The 19,109-nt window shown below is 40.9% G+C and overlaps 1 protein-coding gene across 3 annotated transcripts in view; it reads right to left on the reverse strand.

The window, feature by feature from the left end:
* Nucleotides 1–492: 492 nt before the first annotated feature.
* VPS45 (vacuolar protein sorting 45 homolog) overlaps nt 493–19,109 on the reverse strand; it is a 67,122-nt gene continuing 48,505 nt past the window's right edge. Inside the window, exon 15 of one of the 3 annotated variants that reach the window (XM_040461226.1) lies at nt 493–1,147. In XM_040461226.1, coding sequence (XP_040317160.1) covers nt 1,060–1,147 — 88 coding nt within the window. In that variant the 3' untranslated portion in view covers nt 493–1,059. Of the gene's footprint in view, nt 1,148–11,259; nt 12,175–14,461; nt 16,691–19,109 lie in introns of those variants that run through there. The other 2 variants (XM_040461228.1, XM_040461227.1) reach the window with 2 other exon arrangements.

A 19,109-nucleotide genomic window follows, 5' to 3' on the forward strand; every position in this document is an offset into this window, starting at 1 on the left:
CACATGAAAGGTTAAAAAACATATAAAGGGCCTACAGAGAGCCAGAGAGGGATTGTGCTGTGTTTTTGCTATGATCTGAGGATGCCGTAATCTGGCATTAGTGACATCAGCTTCCACTGTTTTCAAGAGAACTGAAATTGACACCAGAAATTATGAATCTGCCTTGACATTAATTTTTGGAAGTTTATTTATTTAGAGAGAGAAACAGAGCATGCGTGCGGGGGAGGGGCAGAGAGAGAGGGGAGAGAGAATCCCAAGCAGGGTCCACACTGTCAGCGCAAGAGCCCGATGTGGGGCTTGAACCCACAAACTGTGAGATCATGACCTGAGCCAAAGCCAAGAGCTGGATACTTAATCACCTGAGCGTTGACATAGTTTAAATATCCTCTGGATAGAAGCGATGCCTTCTCTCTGTTTGGTGTAAAGCCAACTCATGCCTCATCTTGCGAATTCCCATAAACCCCATTAACCCCAAAGAAATAAAAACTTGTATCTTTTCACAAAATGGATTTTTATTGTAGTCATACATGGTTTCTCAGTGCCACAGAAAATTGCAGTGTAGGAACAATTTTTGGATGGCTTTCTACAGAAACATGATGAGTTTTCAAAAATGAGGTGTGCAGGAATGTGGTTAATGAAAAGTAAAAGGGGTCAAGAGAAGGGAGGATGTGTAGCGTGTGCATCAAATAGTTTACTTTTTAAACCCCTCTGAGCTCTGATAACCCTTTACTCAAGTGAGATCCCAACAAAATTCATCAGAAACCAAAGTGATTGTGCTGTCAAATACAAGGAATATATCTGTTTATTTGATAAGGAAACCATGGGAAAGGTGGGTCAGGACCGGCACAGAGTTCTTCTCAACTTGTCCCTGGGATGTGGGTGTCTGTGCCTACAGTTCAGGAGTGAGCAGGCTACCTGGAGGTGGGTTATAAGGACAAGCGTGAAACCCAAGGCTCTCCTCCAACACCTGCGGCCAGTGGGGAAAGCCTGCAGGGAGGTTGAGGGCGAGCTGCGCCGGCCTCCTCGCCCTGCGCCTCCTCTCCCCGCGCCGGTTCAGGTTCACCGTCTGCTTGTGGACCTCGCTGTAACTTGAGAGCTCTCCTTGCTTCTGCTGTGCAGTCCGGAAGCCAGAACTTCCTCTAGGAAACTGACCGGTAGACTTGAGGTTACTCAAAGGGGGAAAAGGAAAAGCATCTCCAAATTAGAAGATCTTGCCCGTGACTTGTGACTGGATGAAGGAGATCGTGAAGAGTATGCAAGGATTACTGTCCTGGTGTGCGGGGCACTCAGACATCCGGGCTAGGAGAGCCCTCCCTCGGTGCTCCTCCCCGGGGATCTCATGGGGTTTTTTAGCACTAAATCTGCAAGATCTGGTAAGGCTAAAACTTCCCGTTTGAAATTTCTAGTTAGGAACCCAGGAGTTTTAAGGGCAAGGCTACTGTATTAACTGAGAACCACGTTCCATCGAGCACCTCTTATCTGTACTCTCGAAATGGCTTCAGAACTTGGACTGTGTCCCTTCAGTCTCCTCCTCAGCCAGTGTCCTCTGCAAAGTGGCACTAGAATTCATTTTCTAAAATACAGACGATATCCTATTGCATATTTTTGCCTCTTCCACTTGAAGACCTTTCTTTTGCTTACAGAATGACACATAAGTTAAAACTTGAGGCCCTTCACATTGTGTCCTTGTGATAACTCATACTTGTATTTATTGTGTTCTGAGAACTGTTTTAAGCCATACGTGCATGTGTACGTATGTGTGAAATAGACGCTATTATCCTTATTTAAAAGATGACAAAATCAAGCTATGGAGAGGTGAAGTGATTTTCCAAGGTCACCACAGCCAGTAAGTGGCTTAGCTGTGACTCAAACCCAGGCTCTGGAACCTGCGCCCTCGGGCCCCACATATACTGCCACTGGATTGTTCCCTTGCTCGTCTGACTCCACTTCCCACCCTGCGGCCCCGGGAGCGCCCCAACACTTGCTGTCCCCTAAACACCTCATGTGCGTTCCCACCTGTTTGCTCTTAGGTCCTGTGTCCAAAATGCTAGACAGCCCTTCTCTGTCTGACGAAATCCTTTATATATTTTTTTAATGTTTATTTTTGAGAGAGGGAAAGAGAGAGACAGAGCACTAGTGGGGGAGGGGCAGAGAGAGAGGGAGACACAGAATCCGAAGCAGGCTCCAGGCTCCGGGCTGTCAGCACAGAGCCTGATGCGGGGCTCAAACCCACGAACCATGAGATCATGACCTGAGCTGAAGTCGCACACTCAACTGACTGAGCTACCCAGGTGCCCCTGATGAAATCCTTTAAGGCTAAGGATTAAAAGCCACCTTTTCTGTGAAGCCTTCTCAAACTCCTCCATGCTGGACGGATCCCTCCCACGGCTCTAATCACTTTCTGGTGCTATTTTAGCTCTGTATGATTATTCCGTAGGTACTCCTCGGTTATTTCTGTCACACTAGGCTGTGAGGTGCTTAGGGTGGGTCTGAGACTTCTTCGATCTCCAAGGTGGATCTCCAGCGCTCACTCAGCACAGATGCTGACTTCTAGCAGGGACCCAATAAAGGTATACTGAATAAGTGAATTCATCTGAATGGCTCCTGTTGGCAAAAGAGCCTTTGCTGTGATATAGGAGCTCTGGGGGCGGTATTTTTAAGTGCCACACTCACGCTCAGGAGACAGACCTGTAGCAGAGGGTTGGAGGGGTGATGGCCAGGTCCCTTATTATTACCAGTGTTTTGCAGTTTTAGACCTGGCAGATTTGGCACTTGGAGGATTTAAATGAAAACTCCTTTGCAAAAGAAAAAAAAAAAGATGAAGTAGAGGGAAAGGAGTAGAAGCTAAATTCATTTATTCCGCTACTGAAATATGGGCACGTCTGTCTGGACTGGTTTTCTGGCCAGTAGGACTGGAGACACGTGGAGGACAGAAAACAAGTGTCAGGAAACGAAGCAGCACTGCTTTCTTGAAAGACAGCACAAGAAGTCTTTGGTCAGTGATGGTTAAGAATGAAACAAACCTGCTGGGAAACCCTACGGGAATTCAGCGGTGACCTTTATTTGCTTCCCTTCAGACTCTGCTACCGGTGCAAAGAAAAGAAGTAACTTAACTGAAATTATACGTAATGATCCTCCTCTGCGTATCAATAAGACCCCACATTTTTGACTGCAAAGAGAAAATACTATTTATATTTGCCAAGTCTAATTTTATTTCCTAGGGCCATTGTGACTTTTAAAAAGTATCTATTTGAGGACTTTGATGAGTCACTGCGGAATGCTTAAAAAATTATGGGCGGTGAACATATTGGTATCTATACCCCAAATTTAGACTATGTTTATGAAAAACAACAAAAGAAGGATTTTTCTTTCCTAGCTTTGTTTTAAATCAATTTCGCTTACAAAGCAAACTAAAAAGTCCCCTTCTCCTGTGGTACTATAATCTAATTCAATTCAGCTCAGTTCAATTCAATTTAACAAGTGTTTTACTGAGCATCCGTTATGAGGTAGGTGTTGAGCTGGGTGTACAAAGGATCACTTGTTAGGGTTCTTTTTTTTTTTATTTATTTTTTTTATTTTTGAGACAGAGAGAGACAGAGCATGAACGGGGGAGGGTCAGAGAGAAAGGGAGACACAGAATCTGAAACAGGCTCCAGGCTCTGAGCGGTCAGCACAGAGCCTGACGCGGGGCTCGAACTCACGGACCGCGAGATCATGACCTGAGCCAAAGTCGGCCGCTTAACCGACTGAGCCACCCAGGCGCCCGTTTAACCGACTGAGCCACCCAAGCACCCCACTTGTTAGGATTCTTACCTTTAAGGGACTGTCCGAGACAGATACAGTCACAATTCAATGTGAGACAAGATATAAACAAAGAAGGTTCCAGAAGCTAACCCAGGAGGTTAATGCTACTGCTCGTCTTGGTTTGTGCTGTCATGATTCCCAACTCTATGGGAAGAAGCAAGGTGGGCAGTAAAAGGCCCCGATTTTAAAGTCAACCTCAAGAAAGGCTTGCATCGCACATTGAGAAAAGAGTTTCTTCACTTTCTAGTCTTTGGTAAGGAACTAAAGACTAACACTTATAGGATTTTAGATTTTCATTACTAAAGTAATTTCGTTGAACAACTGTGTTCTTAAAGCTATATAGCAAGACTATCACCTACATCTTCCTCTTTTTTCACTATATTCCACAGGTAGAAATTATATGGGATTTTTTTTTTCTTTTTCTTTTGAGAGAGAGAGAGAGAGAGCATGAGTAGGGGAGAGGGGCAGCGGGAGAGGGAGGGAGAGGGAGAGAGAGAGAGAGAGAGAGAGAGAGAGAGAGACTCTTAAGCAAGCTTCCACTCTCAGCCTGGAACCTGATGCGGGGGTCGATCCCATGACCTGAGCTGAACTCAAGCTCAAATGACTGAGCCACCAGGGTGCCCTTATATGAGTTTCTTAATAATAAGAAAACCAAAGACACCAAAGGAAGCTAGAATCAAATGTGAAGGGGAATAATGAAACAAAATGAATGGAATTTATGGGAAGCAGGAACCTAGAAAAGGACTTTCTGGAAAATAATGAGAAAAAAACTTGAAATGTTTGCCTTAATGGAGTAATAATCTTCTAATTACAGCCAAACACTAGAGATGCTGGAATATAGGAGTGGGTCAGAGAGAAGGATGTGACGGAGCATTTAATAGCCCAGAACACTGAAAAGTCTTCTCATTTTCCACTGCTTACAGCGCTCAGAGCTGCTCTGATATCTTGTACCTCTTTGCTTTTGCACATTCTATTCCCTCTGCCTGGAGGACTGCCCATCTGTGTCATACTTTATCTGAACTATGCATCTTTTACAACTCAACTCTCTTATTATCAATCCTCTAGGAATTCATTTGTCTACATGTCTTTTTTCCACTGAAGTCTATAAGCTTTTTGAGGACACGATACATGAACACATTCTTTTGGTAAAAGTTTTAAATGGTACACATAGAGCTCAGGTCTTCCTGGATTCATCTCTTCCCCATTACTCTTTCCAGAGGACAATTTGATTAGCAAATATTTGTTAAGTGCCTACTATATGCCAGGCCCTGTTGTGGAAGCTGTGAATATAGCAATAACCAAAGTAAAAAAGTTCTCTCATGGAATTTACATTCCAATAAGGGAAGGGGAAGATAAAGGAAGTTAATAAGTAAAATACAATAATAATAACACAACAAAAATAATCATGGTGAACTCCTAACACTGTAGGTGAGGTTCTGTTCTGATGAGATAAAAACTATCCCACTTTACAAAGCAACTGAGGCACAGAGAAGCCTAGGTCCTACATCTTGAGAGTGACAGAGTTGGGATACAAACCTAGGCAATCTGGCTTCAGAGTTTATTCTTGTAAGCAGGATGCAGTGGTCTGGGGTATGTCAGATCAAGAAAGCGCGATGGGGAAAAATAAAGCAGGTTTGAAAGAGAGGTGGAGGTGGTGTTGGTGGTGTGAGATCTTAAATCCTGTGGTCAAGGAAGGCCTCACTGAGAAACTGATATTTGAGCCATGACCTGAATGAAGCAACAGAGAAGATTATCTGGGGAAAGAGCAAGTGCAAAGGAACCAAGGCCGCGTGTGCTGGGGACCAGAGAGGAGGCCAGTGTGGCTGGAAGTCTGGGTAGTGAGAGAGGAGACAGGAGATGGATGGGAGTAGAAGATGAGATCACGTGAGGCCTGGTAGCTTGCTGTAAGGATTTTGATTTTTACTTTGAGTAAGAAAGAAAACATCTGGAAGTTGTTTATTTATTTATTTTGAGGGGGTGCGGGGGGGGGGGGAGATTCCTAAGGAGGCTCCACGCTGTCAGCGCACAGCCCGATGTGGGGCTCGAACTCATGCATGGTGAGATGGTGACCTGAGCCAAAATCAAGAGTTGGATGCTTAACCAACTGAGTCACTCAGGCACCTCACATCTGGAGGTTTTTGTGCAGAGATGTGACATGCCCTGAATTACGAATTTTCACAGGGTCACTCTAGTGATACAGAGAAGGTGAGGCAGTTGTAACAATCCAGGTAGAAAATGATGGTGGCATGGACCAGGGCAGTAGTAGTAAGAGCGTGTCAGATTCTAGACACACTTGGAAGCAAAGGATTGTAAGATTTACTGATGAATCAGGATGCAGGTGTGAGAGAAAGAGGGGAGTTGAGGAAACACCCAGGTTTTTGGCCTAAGCATACTAGTAGAAGGATGGTATACAATTAACTGAGGTGGCAAGTCTGAGGGAGGGTTAGGTTTAGAAAGATATATCAGAAGCGTGGTCTTGATCATGTTACATATGGATAATTAGACACTCAAACCGAAGTGTCAAGTAGACAGCTGAATATACAAATCTGGAGTTTGGGGAAGAAGTTCAGACTAGAAACAGTGGTTCTCAATGGGGAAGGGGGGGCAGAGAGGTGTCATTTTATCCCCAGGGGATATCTGGCAATGTTTGGAAACATTTTTGGTTGTCGTAACTGGTGCGCTCTGGCATCCAGAGGCTAGCGACATTGCTGAACATCCCACTGTGCACAGGACAGTTCACTACGACAAAGAATTATCTGGTCCCCAACATTGATAGTGCTGAGGCAGAAACTCTGGACTTGACATACACATTTGGGAGTCTGTAGCAGAGAGACTTTAAAGCCATGAGCCTGGAGAAGACTGCCAAGGGAGTGGGTACAGAGGAGAAGACTAAGGACATCTAAGCACTAAGGAAGTCTAAGAACAGTGTTCTAGGGGTTCCAAAAATAGGAAAAATGAACAAAACTGACAGAGCAGGAATGGCCAGCGAGACAGGAAGACCGGGAGACTACAGTTTCTGGAAGCTAAGGGATAAAGGTGTTTCCAAGTGAAGGGACTATTAACTGTGTCAAATGATGTTGACAGGTCAAGTAAAATGAGCGCTAAAAGTTGACTCTGGGTTTAGCCATGCGGAGGTCCCTAGAGACCACAGTGGGAGCAATTCTGGAGAGTGATGGGGGTGAAAAACTGAACAGAGTGAGGTTTAGAAGAATATGTGGGTTCAAGAGAATATGTCAGGAGAGGAATCAGGGACAGTGACTATAAAGAGTTCTTCAAGAATTGTGCTACAAAAGAGAACAGAGAAATGATACGGGACCTGGAAAGAGATAGGAGGCTACTGGAGGGTTTTTAAGGGTGGGGGAAAGTCAGTAAGTTTCTATGAATGATCCACTAGAGTGGGAAAAACTGATTGAGGAGAGAGGAGCCAGTTTCGAGTCATATCCTGGAGTAGGTGAGGGATAAGACCGGGTGCCTATGAGGGGGGCTGAGCTAGGCTAGGAACACTGGTCCCAGGGGACAGGACAGATGGAACTAGCGGGGGAGGGGCAGAGAGAGAGAGAGAGAGAGAGAGAGAGAATGAATCTGAAGCAGGCTCTGCGGCATGCCCAGTCAGTGTGAGCTTGACAATGCGGGGCTTGATCCCACAACCTGAGCAGAAATCAAGAGTGTGACGCTCAACTGACTGAGCCACCCAGGCGCCCTGGAGGCAGTATTTTCTTTAAAAATTTTACTGTTTATTTATTTTTGAAAGAGAGAGAGAGAGAGAGACAGAGACAGAGACAGAGAGACAGAGAGAGAGCATGCAGGAAGAGGTGGAGAGAGAGGGAGACACAGAATCTGGAGCAGGCTCCAGGCTCCGAGCTGACAGCACAGAGCCCGACACGGGGCTCAAACTCACAAACCATGAGATCGTGACCTGAGCTGAAGTTGGACACTTAACCTGTTGAGCCACCCAGGCGCCCAATAAACTAAGTTTATTTTCTAAACTTAGTTGGCTATAGAATCCTTTTTTAGTGGAATACCTATCAATACTAAACAAATGCCAAACACATTTTCTATAGGACAGACCTTGGGAAACACTGAATTAAGACAAAATATTTCCTTGATTATAACCACTTCCACTGAGGAATTGACACTTTCTTACAAACAATGTAACTGCCTATTAAAAAACAGCTTCTCCTTCCCAGTTCCCACCTTAGCACTAGACACCTGACTTATGGGGAAAAAGAACTAAAACCCTAAAAGCAAAGCAAAAGAAAACAAATAAACAGGAGCCCTTGGCTTTATTTTCTCACTGAGAAGAAAGAGGACAAAAGCCACCAGTGGGATTCTGCCTGTAGCCAGCATTGTGCGTATATCATTCACTGGAGGGCTGTGTGAGGAGAAAGGACTACCGTTGGAGTCCACAGGGCAGAAAACAGACTCCTCAGGGACACAACTGCCTGTAATATCAGTTATACAGGGGCCTGAAAGGAGGTTATCAACCGAAAACCAAAAGAGCTAGAGATACACTTTCTCACCACTGGGAACATTCAAAACCACATCAATTTCTCAAAGCAACCACAACTACAGGAGTAGAATGGTGACCACCACAAAAAAATACAAGAAGCAAAGCCCCAAATAACCTGCCTGCAGCAAGCATGGCTGTGGAAGGCTCTGTGCTGGCCTATTAATTACACAGGTGCTGACTCTGGGAGCCTCAAAGGGGACATTTTAAGTGAGCACAAACGGAACCTGAGCTACTAAACATTTTTGTCCTCACAGACCACAACACAAAGGTCATCTGGCAGCTGGGCTACTACCTTCATAGTAAATTTTATCACTGCCCTGGTGTATTCCTACTTGGGATAATAACAGAATTCTGCTCTTGAAGGGTTTCAAAACAAGTGATTGAAGTATGGGTGATGGCAGAGGTGGTTGATGATGAATATCCAGAGTTCCCCAAATAGAAGAGCAGTTAACAGTAGCAGCAGCAGCAAGTAACAGCTATTGACTGCTTCCCCCACGCCAGATTCTCCTGCAAGCATTTCATATATGTTCTATTATCCGTTCATCACCACAGTGATGTGAAAGAGCCATTATGGACCTCCATTTTACAGCTGAGACACTGAGGCACAAAAAGGTTAAATAATTTGCATAAAGTCATATAAGTGGACACATGGCAAAACTGGGATTTAAGAAGGTAGTCTTGGCACTGGAGTCCATGCTCTTAACTGCTAGGCGAAACTGCCTTTTTTTTTTTTTTTTTTTTTTTTTTTTTTAAGAGAGGGAGCATGCCTCAGTGGGGCAAAGGGGCAAAGGGAGAGACAGAATCTTAAGCAGGTTCCACGCTCAACGTGGAGCCCCACGCGGAGTCCAACTGGGATCATGACCTGAGCTGAAATCAAGAGTCTGAGTCACCCAGGAACCCCTGTACTGTCTTTTAAAAGATGATGGGGCGCCTGGGTGGCGCAGTCGGTTAAGCGTCCGACTTCAGCCAGGTCATGATCTCACGGTCCGTGAGTTCGAGCCCCGCGTCAGGCTCTGGACTGATGGCTCAGAGCCTGGAGCCTGTTTCCGATTCTGTGTCTCCCTCTCTCTCTGCCCCTCCCCCGTTCATGCTCTGTCTCTCTCTGTCCCAAAAAAAAAAAAACAAAAAACAAAAAACAAAAAAACGTTGGGAAAAAAAGATGAAAGGTACCAAAAAGTGATGTGTAAATCACAGGTCCCATTCAACCCCAGAGGCTCTAATGACAATCCCTGTGAAAGAACAGGTCTCTTGGTGGATACATCACTCAGCTGGGGAAGGTAACAGTTTTGGCAGAGGAAAGACAACTCAGGGCTGTGGTGACAATAATCAACTACTTGAGTATTTAATAATCTCAGTGACATCAAATTGATAACTTTTAAGAATCTGTAGAACATTTCAGGATTTTTTATCATAAAAAACAGAACTGTAGATCATAAGGGTGCCTGGGTGGCTCAGTCAGTTAAGCATCCGACTCTTGATCATGATCAAGGTCGTGATCTCACGGTTCTTGAGATCGAGCCCCACATCAAGATCTGCGCTGACAGCCTGGAGTCTGCCTGGGATTCTCTCTCTCCCTCTCTCTTTCTAAAAATGAATAAATAAACTTGAAAAAAAAGAAATGTAGATAATATATGAAGTAAACAGGTCACTTTTGTGTCACTACACAGAGTTAGAAGTTTTGAACTTTTCCTTCTATTTTTAACTTTCTATTGTTTAACCCAACAAATCCCGAAACAAATATGCAAATACAGATTGGGTCTTACACACTACACAAAAAGGCATATCCTATAGACTTGTAAATGACGAGAACATTTTTCTAAAATGCAACATCCTGACTATAAGAAACAGAAACTATTCAAACAAGCTTATGTAAAAGAAAAAGGTGTATTAGATGGCGTGGGGCTGGGGGTAAGCTGAAGCGATGGGAGGGAGAAGGGGGTCAGTATCTCCCTCTGACTCTCTTGTCTCTATTTGTGTCTCTCTCATTTATTGGTTTCTCAACTTCACAACGTTTATCTGCTTCTTTCTTCTTTCTCTGATTTGAGTTGAAGTTTTTTTTTTTAACCAACCTCCATACAAATTGATGATTTTTGATAGTTTTTTTTTTTTTTTTTTTCAAGCAGGCTCCTCATCCAACATGGGGCTTGAACTCCCGACCCTGAGATCGAGAGACTGAGCCAGCCAGGCATTCCAAGAATTGAAGATTTTTAAGTTTAGTTTTAAGAATCAAGTGCACCTAACCTCAGTGTTGCATGGACATGATGTGAAGGTTAAACTGGTAATAAAATCTTTGTGGCAGGAAAATTAGTAATTTAGCATCTTAAAAATATTTGGGGTGCCTGGGTGGCTCAGTCGGTTGGTCATCCGTCTTCATCTCAGGTCGTGATCTCATGGCCTGTGAATTTGAGCCCCATGATGGGGTCTGTGCTGACAGCCCAGAGCCTGGAGCCTGCTTCAGATTCTGTGTCTCCCTCTCTCTCTGCCCCTGCCCCTCTCACACACTTTCTCTCTCACTCTCAAAAATAAATAAGCACTAAAAAATTTTTTTTTAAAATATTTATGTTCTGTGACTCTTGATCTCAGGGTTGTGAATTCAAGCCCCATGGTGGGTGTACAGCTTACTAAAAAAAAAAGTAAAAACAAACAAAAAAAAAGTTTATGCTCTTGGAGGCAGTAATTTCACCTTAACATTGCTAGCAGTGCATGAATCTAGGATCACACAAATTTGAACTTGATTTACAGGTTTGCACTTCCTTGTTGTATGACCTAAGGCAAATTATTTCATTTCTCCATGTTCTTGTTTCTTCATTTTAAAATTGAAATCACAACACTGCCTCTTGGATCACAAAGATTAAATGAGATAATATATGTAATGAAGTCACCAGACTGTCTGGCATCTAGTATATGCTCAATTATTATCCCAAGTGAACGACTGGACAAGTATATAAGGATACATATAAAATAATGTTTATTATAGCATTAATATGATTGAAAAATTATAAACAATTAATACTAAACAATTTTATCCACCACTGTAACACAACACTGTAGTCTTAAGATAGCTCCTGGAATACAGTAGGCACTCAATAAGTGCTGAATGAACAAAAAAGGGTTGGTTGAATAAATTGGGGCAAAATCAGACAACAGAATACTATTCAGTCACTCTAAAAATGACATATGTTGGAATTTTCATTGAAAGTACATGTATAGTACAGTCCTTTTGTTTAAAAATATATGTGCGTACATTAATAGAAAAAGGTCCAAAAGGCTATACATACATCAAGATGTTGACATTTCCTATGGTGGGACTGTGGCAGTATGGATATTTTTATTATCTTATTTTTGCTTAGCTGTATTAAATTTTTTTCCTACGAGTATTATGCATTGATTTTGCAGTGAAAAGCTATTTTTAATTTTAAAAATATATGTTCCAAATGCACAAATAAATTGGAACCAAGAGACAGACCTAGATTTGAATCTTGGTTAAATCCAGTTTTTTCAAAAAGCATCTTATTATTCATTTATATGCTTATTTTTCCCATTGGACATCGAAATCCTTAAAAATATGGAACATGTCTCCATGTTTGTCTCTTTGTAGCGCCTTTCACAAAACCTTACACGTTATCAGTGCTCAATAAATGCTTGTCAGTGACAGGCAATACACCCCACCACAGCTCTTGCAATGGTGTTTAATGCGTTGGTCACAGCAGCAAAGTAACTCCCTCTAGAATCTCTACGGAGATGGTGATGGTTCCAACACTTTTAAAAAACTGATCCTGAAATGCCCATAAGTGAACAAGAGTGTCCTCTGGATTCCTCTTCCTTTGAAATGCAAATTCTGTTACAGGATCCTAATTTTTCTGTAAATAATTCAGAGATCGAACCAACTTGTGGTTACAGGAGAAGGTCCAAGTTTCTAGTGTTACTTGTTTAGGTAGAAATCTATAAAGTACCTGTTGAAGATATTAATCAGCCCCCTCCCAGCTTCACGTTTATTTACAGAAATCCAAAATGCCAAATGTTTTCTAGGCCCTAAAACGTACTCTCTGCAAAAAAAAGTACTCTCTGCACTGTAACTTACTTACTCTGTCAGGATTATATTATTACCAACCCTTAAATTATCATCTTAGGTAGTGATGAAACTAATAAGAGTTATAACTAGTTAATCAAGTTAACCATTTTTTATTCAAAGAGCAACACTGTCTTAAATCTCATTCTTAATTATTCCTCACTTTCGTACTATTTTTTCCCCTGCTTTGGTTTACAACATATCTTAGTAGGCAGAAAGCTTCACATATTTGTGAATTTGGTAAAAACAAATTCTGCCTACTTTATAAGTGATATTTATAAGCAAGGGATTAGAAAAATCATAGCTAGATAAATCTTAAAATATTATTTCAGCTGAGTGCTTAGTTGTCCAGACTGGAAACACACCATCTGAGTTCAATTCCAGCTTTGTCGCCTATTAGGTCTATATGACTTTGGATAAGGTTTTCACTTCTCTAAAACCTCAATCCCATCTGGAAAATGAAGTTGATGATAATAAAAATATCTATCTCGTTGGGTCGTTACGAGAATTAAACAAAACTGAATGGATAAAGCAGTACTATCCAACAGAAATGTAAAGCAAGTTACAAATGTGAACTGCTACGGGATTCTAAATGTTCTATGACTATATTAGAAAGGTAAAAAGGAAGGTGAGATTAATTTTAATAGCATATTTGGCTTAACCCATATATCCAAAACATTATCAACATCAAAACATTATTAATGAGATTATTTTACATTTCTTGTTTGGTATTAAGTCTTTGCAATTTGATGTATATTTCATATCGGCAGCACACCTCAAATCAGACCAGCCACATTTCAGGCGCTCAGTAGCTACATGTGACTAGTAGCTATCTTCCTGGATAGCACAGGTATAATGTGCTATCTAGCACATACTTTGGCTAAATAAATTTAATTCTTGGTATCATCATAACTCCCTTTTTAGGAATTGCTATGGATTTTTCTCCAAGTATGTGAATCATAACACTAGCTAATATTGGGTGGTTCCGGAACAATGGCGTTAAAAAACATTGAATTACATGGTCAGAAAACTATTCCTTCTAAAATTACTTTTTCATCTTTCTGACCATATCGAGAAAAAAGTGTCAGTTTGATACTACAAAACTTTGTTTTTAAAATTTAAATTTCTTATTGATATATAATTCACAGACACGAAATGTACCAATTTTTATTTTTTAATTTTTTTTTCAACGTTTATTTATTTTTGGGACAGAGAGAGACAGAGCATGAACGGGCGAGGGGCAGAGAGAGAGGGAGACACAGAATCGGAAACAGGCTCCAGGCCCTGAGCCATCAGCCCAGAGCCCGACGCGGGGCTCGAACTCACGGACCGCGAGATCGTGACCTGGCTGAAGTCGGACGCTTAACCGACTGCGCCACCCAGGCGCCCCAAAATGTACCAATTTTAAGGGTGTTGTTTGATGATTTTGACAAATGGATACAGTTGTGTAACCACTTCCCTAATCAAGATACAAAACATTTCTATCACCTGGGCCAGGGCTTCTTAAAAGCCAGGAAAACTAGTGCAACCTCAACAACAAGAGCCCTGCAGTCAACCCTGTATCTTTGAATACATACAGATTGCTTTCCGGAAAAGTTCTACCAATGTATATCTCTAAGCAATACTGAAACAGCCTCACTGCACACTTACCTTAAGGAAATAATCCGAGATGGGACAAGGGTTTCTCAATACACAAGATGTTTATTGCCATATTACTTATATCAAATAAAAATTGTAAACAATCTAAATATCTAATAGTAATGGTTAAAGATATATTCTTAAAACTGAAATTATATAGCCATTAAGATTATTTTAAATAATTTTTAATAACATGGGAAAGTGTTCTCAATATAATTAAAAGTAAGAAAACAAGTAGAAAACTGTATAGACAATATGGTCCTAATTATGTCAAAAACAAAACAAAACTCAAAGAACTTTAGGTAAAGAAAAAACCAAAGGGAATATGCCAAAATACTAACAGTGGTTAATTCTAACTGTGGTGTTATGAAAGGTTTTTACTTTAATACTTGAGTTTTTCATTATAATGAGAATGAACTACTTGGTGGAGGGAGCCTATTTTTATTTGTCTTTAATAGTTAGAAAATAGTTGAAAAATGGGACCATTAATTATTCTGCAGGCATATAGCTAATGAGGGTTTAACTGAATCCGGTAGCATTACAGAGAACCTACTATGTGTAGTCGTTATTATCAGATTGAAAGGGAATTTGGCTGTAAAGGGATTGTTGATCTGGGGTCACCTTCTAGCAGGATACGTCTTCCTCCTTGTTAAAATTCTTAAGTAGTAAACTGACAGCACTGGAGACTACCGTGCTCTCTTCACAGAAGTTCAAGTGGGGTTCAGGCAAGGGCAGCACTTTGGCTAATACATCTACGTAGCTTCCCCGTTCCCCTCCACTTCTATCCTGAATTCCGAGAAGACAAAGGGATTTCTTCTACTGAGAGAACAATTCCATCCGTATGGATCTGGTTCTTGGCCTCTCAGCTCACACGGCTAACTTAAAGTGTCAATTGCGGCCGGCAGGGACTAGAACTCTTTAATATTGATTGACTTGTGAAGTGATAAGGCAAGCCAGCTCAAATCCCTAACCAAGATGCTCATTTATTTGCAAGGTAGGATCATGTGCATTAGAAACACAAGAACAACAGATCAGTCTATTGTAGGTGAATAAATAATGGGTATGGTTCATTTAAATACACCTAGGAATTTGCATTTTTCTATTAACACATGTTTATTTTGAACATTTAAGAGAAATAATACCTCTCTTGAGCATATTAGCTTTTAAGCATATTAGCCAGGGTGATCCTGATAAAATATCAGATGTCACGGTTCTGCTTAAAAATCTACAAAACACATAAAAACTTGTACCTAAATGTTTATAGCAGCACTGTTTATAACAGCCAAAAGGTGGAAATAGCTCAAATGTTCATCACTGACAAACGGATAAACAAAATACAGTATAGGCATACAATGTAGTGTATGCAGCATTAAAAAGGAAGGAAGTATCAGTATAGGCTACAACATGGAAAACATTATACTAAGTAAAAGAAGCCAGTCGCAAAAGGCAATATATATTATATGGTTCCCTTTACATGAAAAGCTCAGAACAGGGAAATCTACAGAAACAGAAAGTAGATTAGTGGTTGCTTAGGCCTGGCGGGGAGAGGGGTTCTTTCTAAGGTCATGAAAATGTTCTAAAGTTGACTGTGGCTAATGGTTGCACATATCTGTGAATACACCCAAACGATTGAATTGTATACTTTAAAGGGATGAATTGTATGGTTCATACGTTATAGTTCAATAGAACTGTGAAGAAAACCCAAACCCTTCAATGCTAACTTACAGTGCAAACCAGTGCTCGAGACAGTGGACAAGACCTCCCCTGTCAGGTTCCAGATTCCTCTCTGACAGCACATTTCCTTCTCCTTTCCTCAGCCTCTCCTGTCTCCTCAGACACACTGCATGACTGTGCCTTAGGACACTAGCTCTGCTGTGCCCGAAATGTTCTTCCCTCCACCTATTTGGTTCACTCCCTCAACCCCTTCAAGTCTTTCCTCAAATCTCTTAATGTGGCCTTTTCTGACACCATGCTGAGGAGGGTAACTTACCTCCCACAGCCCCCATACAATACCAATTGCCCTTTACCTTGCTTTGCTTTTTTTCTCCCATAGTATTTGTCACCTGATTTACTATCAAGTTTACTTATTAAGTTTATTGTTTATTTCTGTCTCCCTCTGCATTAAAATGTAACTTTCACGAGGGCTAGGATCTTTATGTTATTCACGGAAGTATCTCCCATGCTCATTTACTGAGCTGAATTTATTTGCTGAATGAGTGAGTGAACTATGAACTTTATGCTGTTCTCATGTGTTCAATATATATTTATTTATGAATTCTAGAACTCTCAACTAGGGCAGTAAGACTTCTGACTGTTCCACACAGATGTTGGTGAAGATCTCGGTTGTGCTATGGAACAACTCATGTCATACACAATTCCTAGAAGTTGAAATTTTGACCCCCACCCACTCCCCGACCAGCAATTGAGGGTATATTAGGTCAGTATGACTAATGAGACAAATGAAGAAGGAAGTTGGTAGTGGTGGTGGTGGGGGGGGGGTATTAATTCCATAAGAAGGGAAAACACTGAGACAGGAGACCACAGTGTATACACTGCAAACCTGCATGGACCCCAGGGACACAACGGACTAACCATTCAGGAAAAGCACACCTGTGTGTGTTCAGATCTCTGCTAAATCCACTACCCAGATCCTTTTTAGGGCAGGTTCTCTGCAAAGAAGCATGAAAATTATGCCTTTAAAGAGGTCCCTGTGACCGGTTAGTATCTTTTTTTTTCTTTGTATTTCATTATGCACAAAAAAGAGAAGGGAAAGTAAATCAAAATTCATATTAAACTTCATATGGCTATGGAGAGGAGATAATATTGACTGCCTCTCTTTATCTGGAGGCAATTTTATTAAGAATGTTGCTAAGGAGATAATTAGCTTCTGCAAAATTCCTTGGTGTCTTAGCAGCAAATACACGCCTTCTATTTTAAATGGTGTTTAAATCAGGGCGCCTGGGTGGCTCAGTCAGTTAAGCAACCAACTCTTGATTTCAGTTCAGGCCATGATCTCACCATTCATGGGATAAAGCCTTGTGTGTTGGGCTCTGCACTGAATGTGGAGCCTGCTTGGGATTCTCTCTCTCCCATTTTCTCTGTCCTTCCCTGACTCTCACTCTCTCTCTCAAAGTAAATAGATAAACTTAACAAAAAGTTTGTTTAATCTTTTAAACAAGATTTAAATCTTGTTTAAACCCAGACAAAGATGATCACAATTACACTTAGAGCAGGACCTATAGAAACAAACCCTGTAACTACAGAAGGCTGTGGAACTCTGCTTCACTGTAACCAGTACTTGAATCATCGAAAAATGTTGTCACAAAAGAATTGTTTTAAAGAAAGAAGATGCTTATATACTACATTAACAAAATGAAAGATAAAAAATGATATGATCAGATCACTTCACTAGATACAGAAAAAGCATTTGACAAAATTCAACATCCATTTTAGATAAAAATTCTTAACAAAGTGGGTACAGTGGGAATGTACTTCAACATACATAGTAAAGGTCATCTATGACAAGCCCACACCCAACATCACAGTTAACGGCGAAAAGCTGAAAAGCTTTTCCTCTAAGATCAGGAACAAGACAAGGATGTCCACTTTCACCACTTTTATTCAATATAGTATTGGAAATCCCTGCCAGAACAATTAAGCAAGAAAAAAAAAAAAGGCATTCAAATTGGAAAGTCAGAAGTAAAACTGTCACTTTTTGCAGATGACATGATATTATTTACAGAAAACCTAAAGACTCTACCAAAAAAATATTAGAATAATTCAGTGAAGTTGTAGGTTACAAAATCAATAAAAAGAAATCTATTGCATATCTATTCACTAATAATGAACTATCAGAAAGAGAAATTAAAAAAACAATCCCATTTACAGTTATATCAAAAAGAATAAAATACCTAGGAATAAATTTAAGGAAGGAGGTGAAAAGACCTGTACATTGAAAACTATAAGACATTGATGAGAGAAAATGAAGACATAAATAAACGGAAAGATATTCCATACTCATGGATTAAAAGAATTAATATCATTAAAATATCTACACTACCCAAAGCAATCTACAGATTTAATGCAATCCTCATCAAAACTCCAATGACATTTTTCATAGAAATAGAATAAAAAAATTTGTAACCACAAAAGACCTTGAATAACCAAAGCAATCTTAGGAAAGAAAAGAGCTGGAGACAATGTGCTCCCTGATTTCAAAATATATTACAAGGCTATAGTAATCAAAATAGTATGGTAGTAACACAAATGGATCAATGGAACAGACCAGAGAGTCCAGAAATAAACTCTTGCATATATGGCCAATTAATTTATGGCAAAGGAGGCAAGAATATACAACGGGGAAAGGATAGTCTCTTCAGTAAATGCTGTTGGGAAAACTGGACAGCCACATGCAAAAGGATGAAACTAGACCACTATCTTATACCACACACAAAAATAAACTCAAAATGGATTAAAGACATGAATATAAGATCTAAAGCCATGGGGCACCAGGATGGCTCAGTTGGTTAAGTGTCCGACCCTTTTTTTTTTTTTTTTTTAACATTTATTTATTTTTTGAGAGACAGAGAAAGACAGAGCAGGAGCAGGGGAGGGGCAGAGAGAGAGGGAGACACAGAATCCAAAACAGGCTCCAGGCTCTGAATGTCAGCACAGAGCCCAATGTGGGACTTGAACTCATGAACTGTGAGATCATGACTTGAGCCGAAGTCGGACACTTAACCTACTGAACCACCCAGGTGCCCCAGTGTCCGACTCTTAATTTTGGCTCAGGTCATGATCTCATGGCCTCAGTCATGAGATGGAGCCCTGCATTTGGCTCTGTGCTGGGTGTGGAGCCTGCTTAAGATTCTCTCTCCTCTCCTTCTGCTCCTCCCCTGCCCACATGGACACATGCATGTGCACTCTATCTAAAAAAAAAAATAATAAAATAAAAAAATTTAAAAAAAGATCTGAAACCATAAAACTCCTATAAGAAAACATAAGCAGTAAGCTCCCTGACATTGGTCTTGATGATAATTTTTTGGATTTGATACCAAAAGCAAAGGCAAGAAAAAAAAAATAAACAAG

Source organism: Herpailurus yagouaroundi, unplaced genomic scaffold (genome assembly GCF_014898765.1).
Source record: "Herpailurus yagouaroundi ecotype Mexico unplaced genomic scaffold, PumYag 254, whole genome shotgun sequence".
Taxonomy (NCBI): domain Eukaryota; kingdom Metazoa; phylum Chordata; class Mammalia; order Carnivora; family Felidae; genus Herpailurus; species Herpailurus yagouaroundi.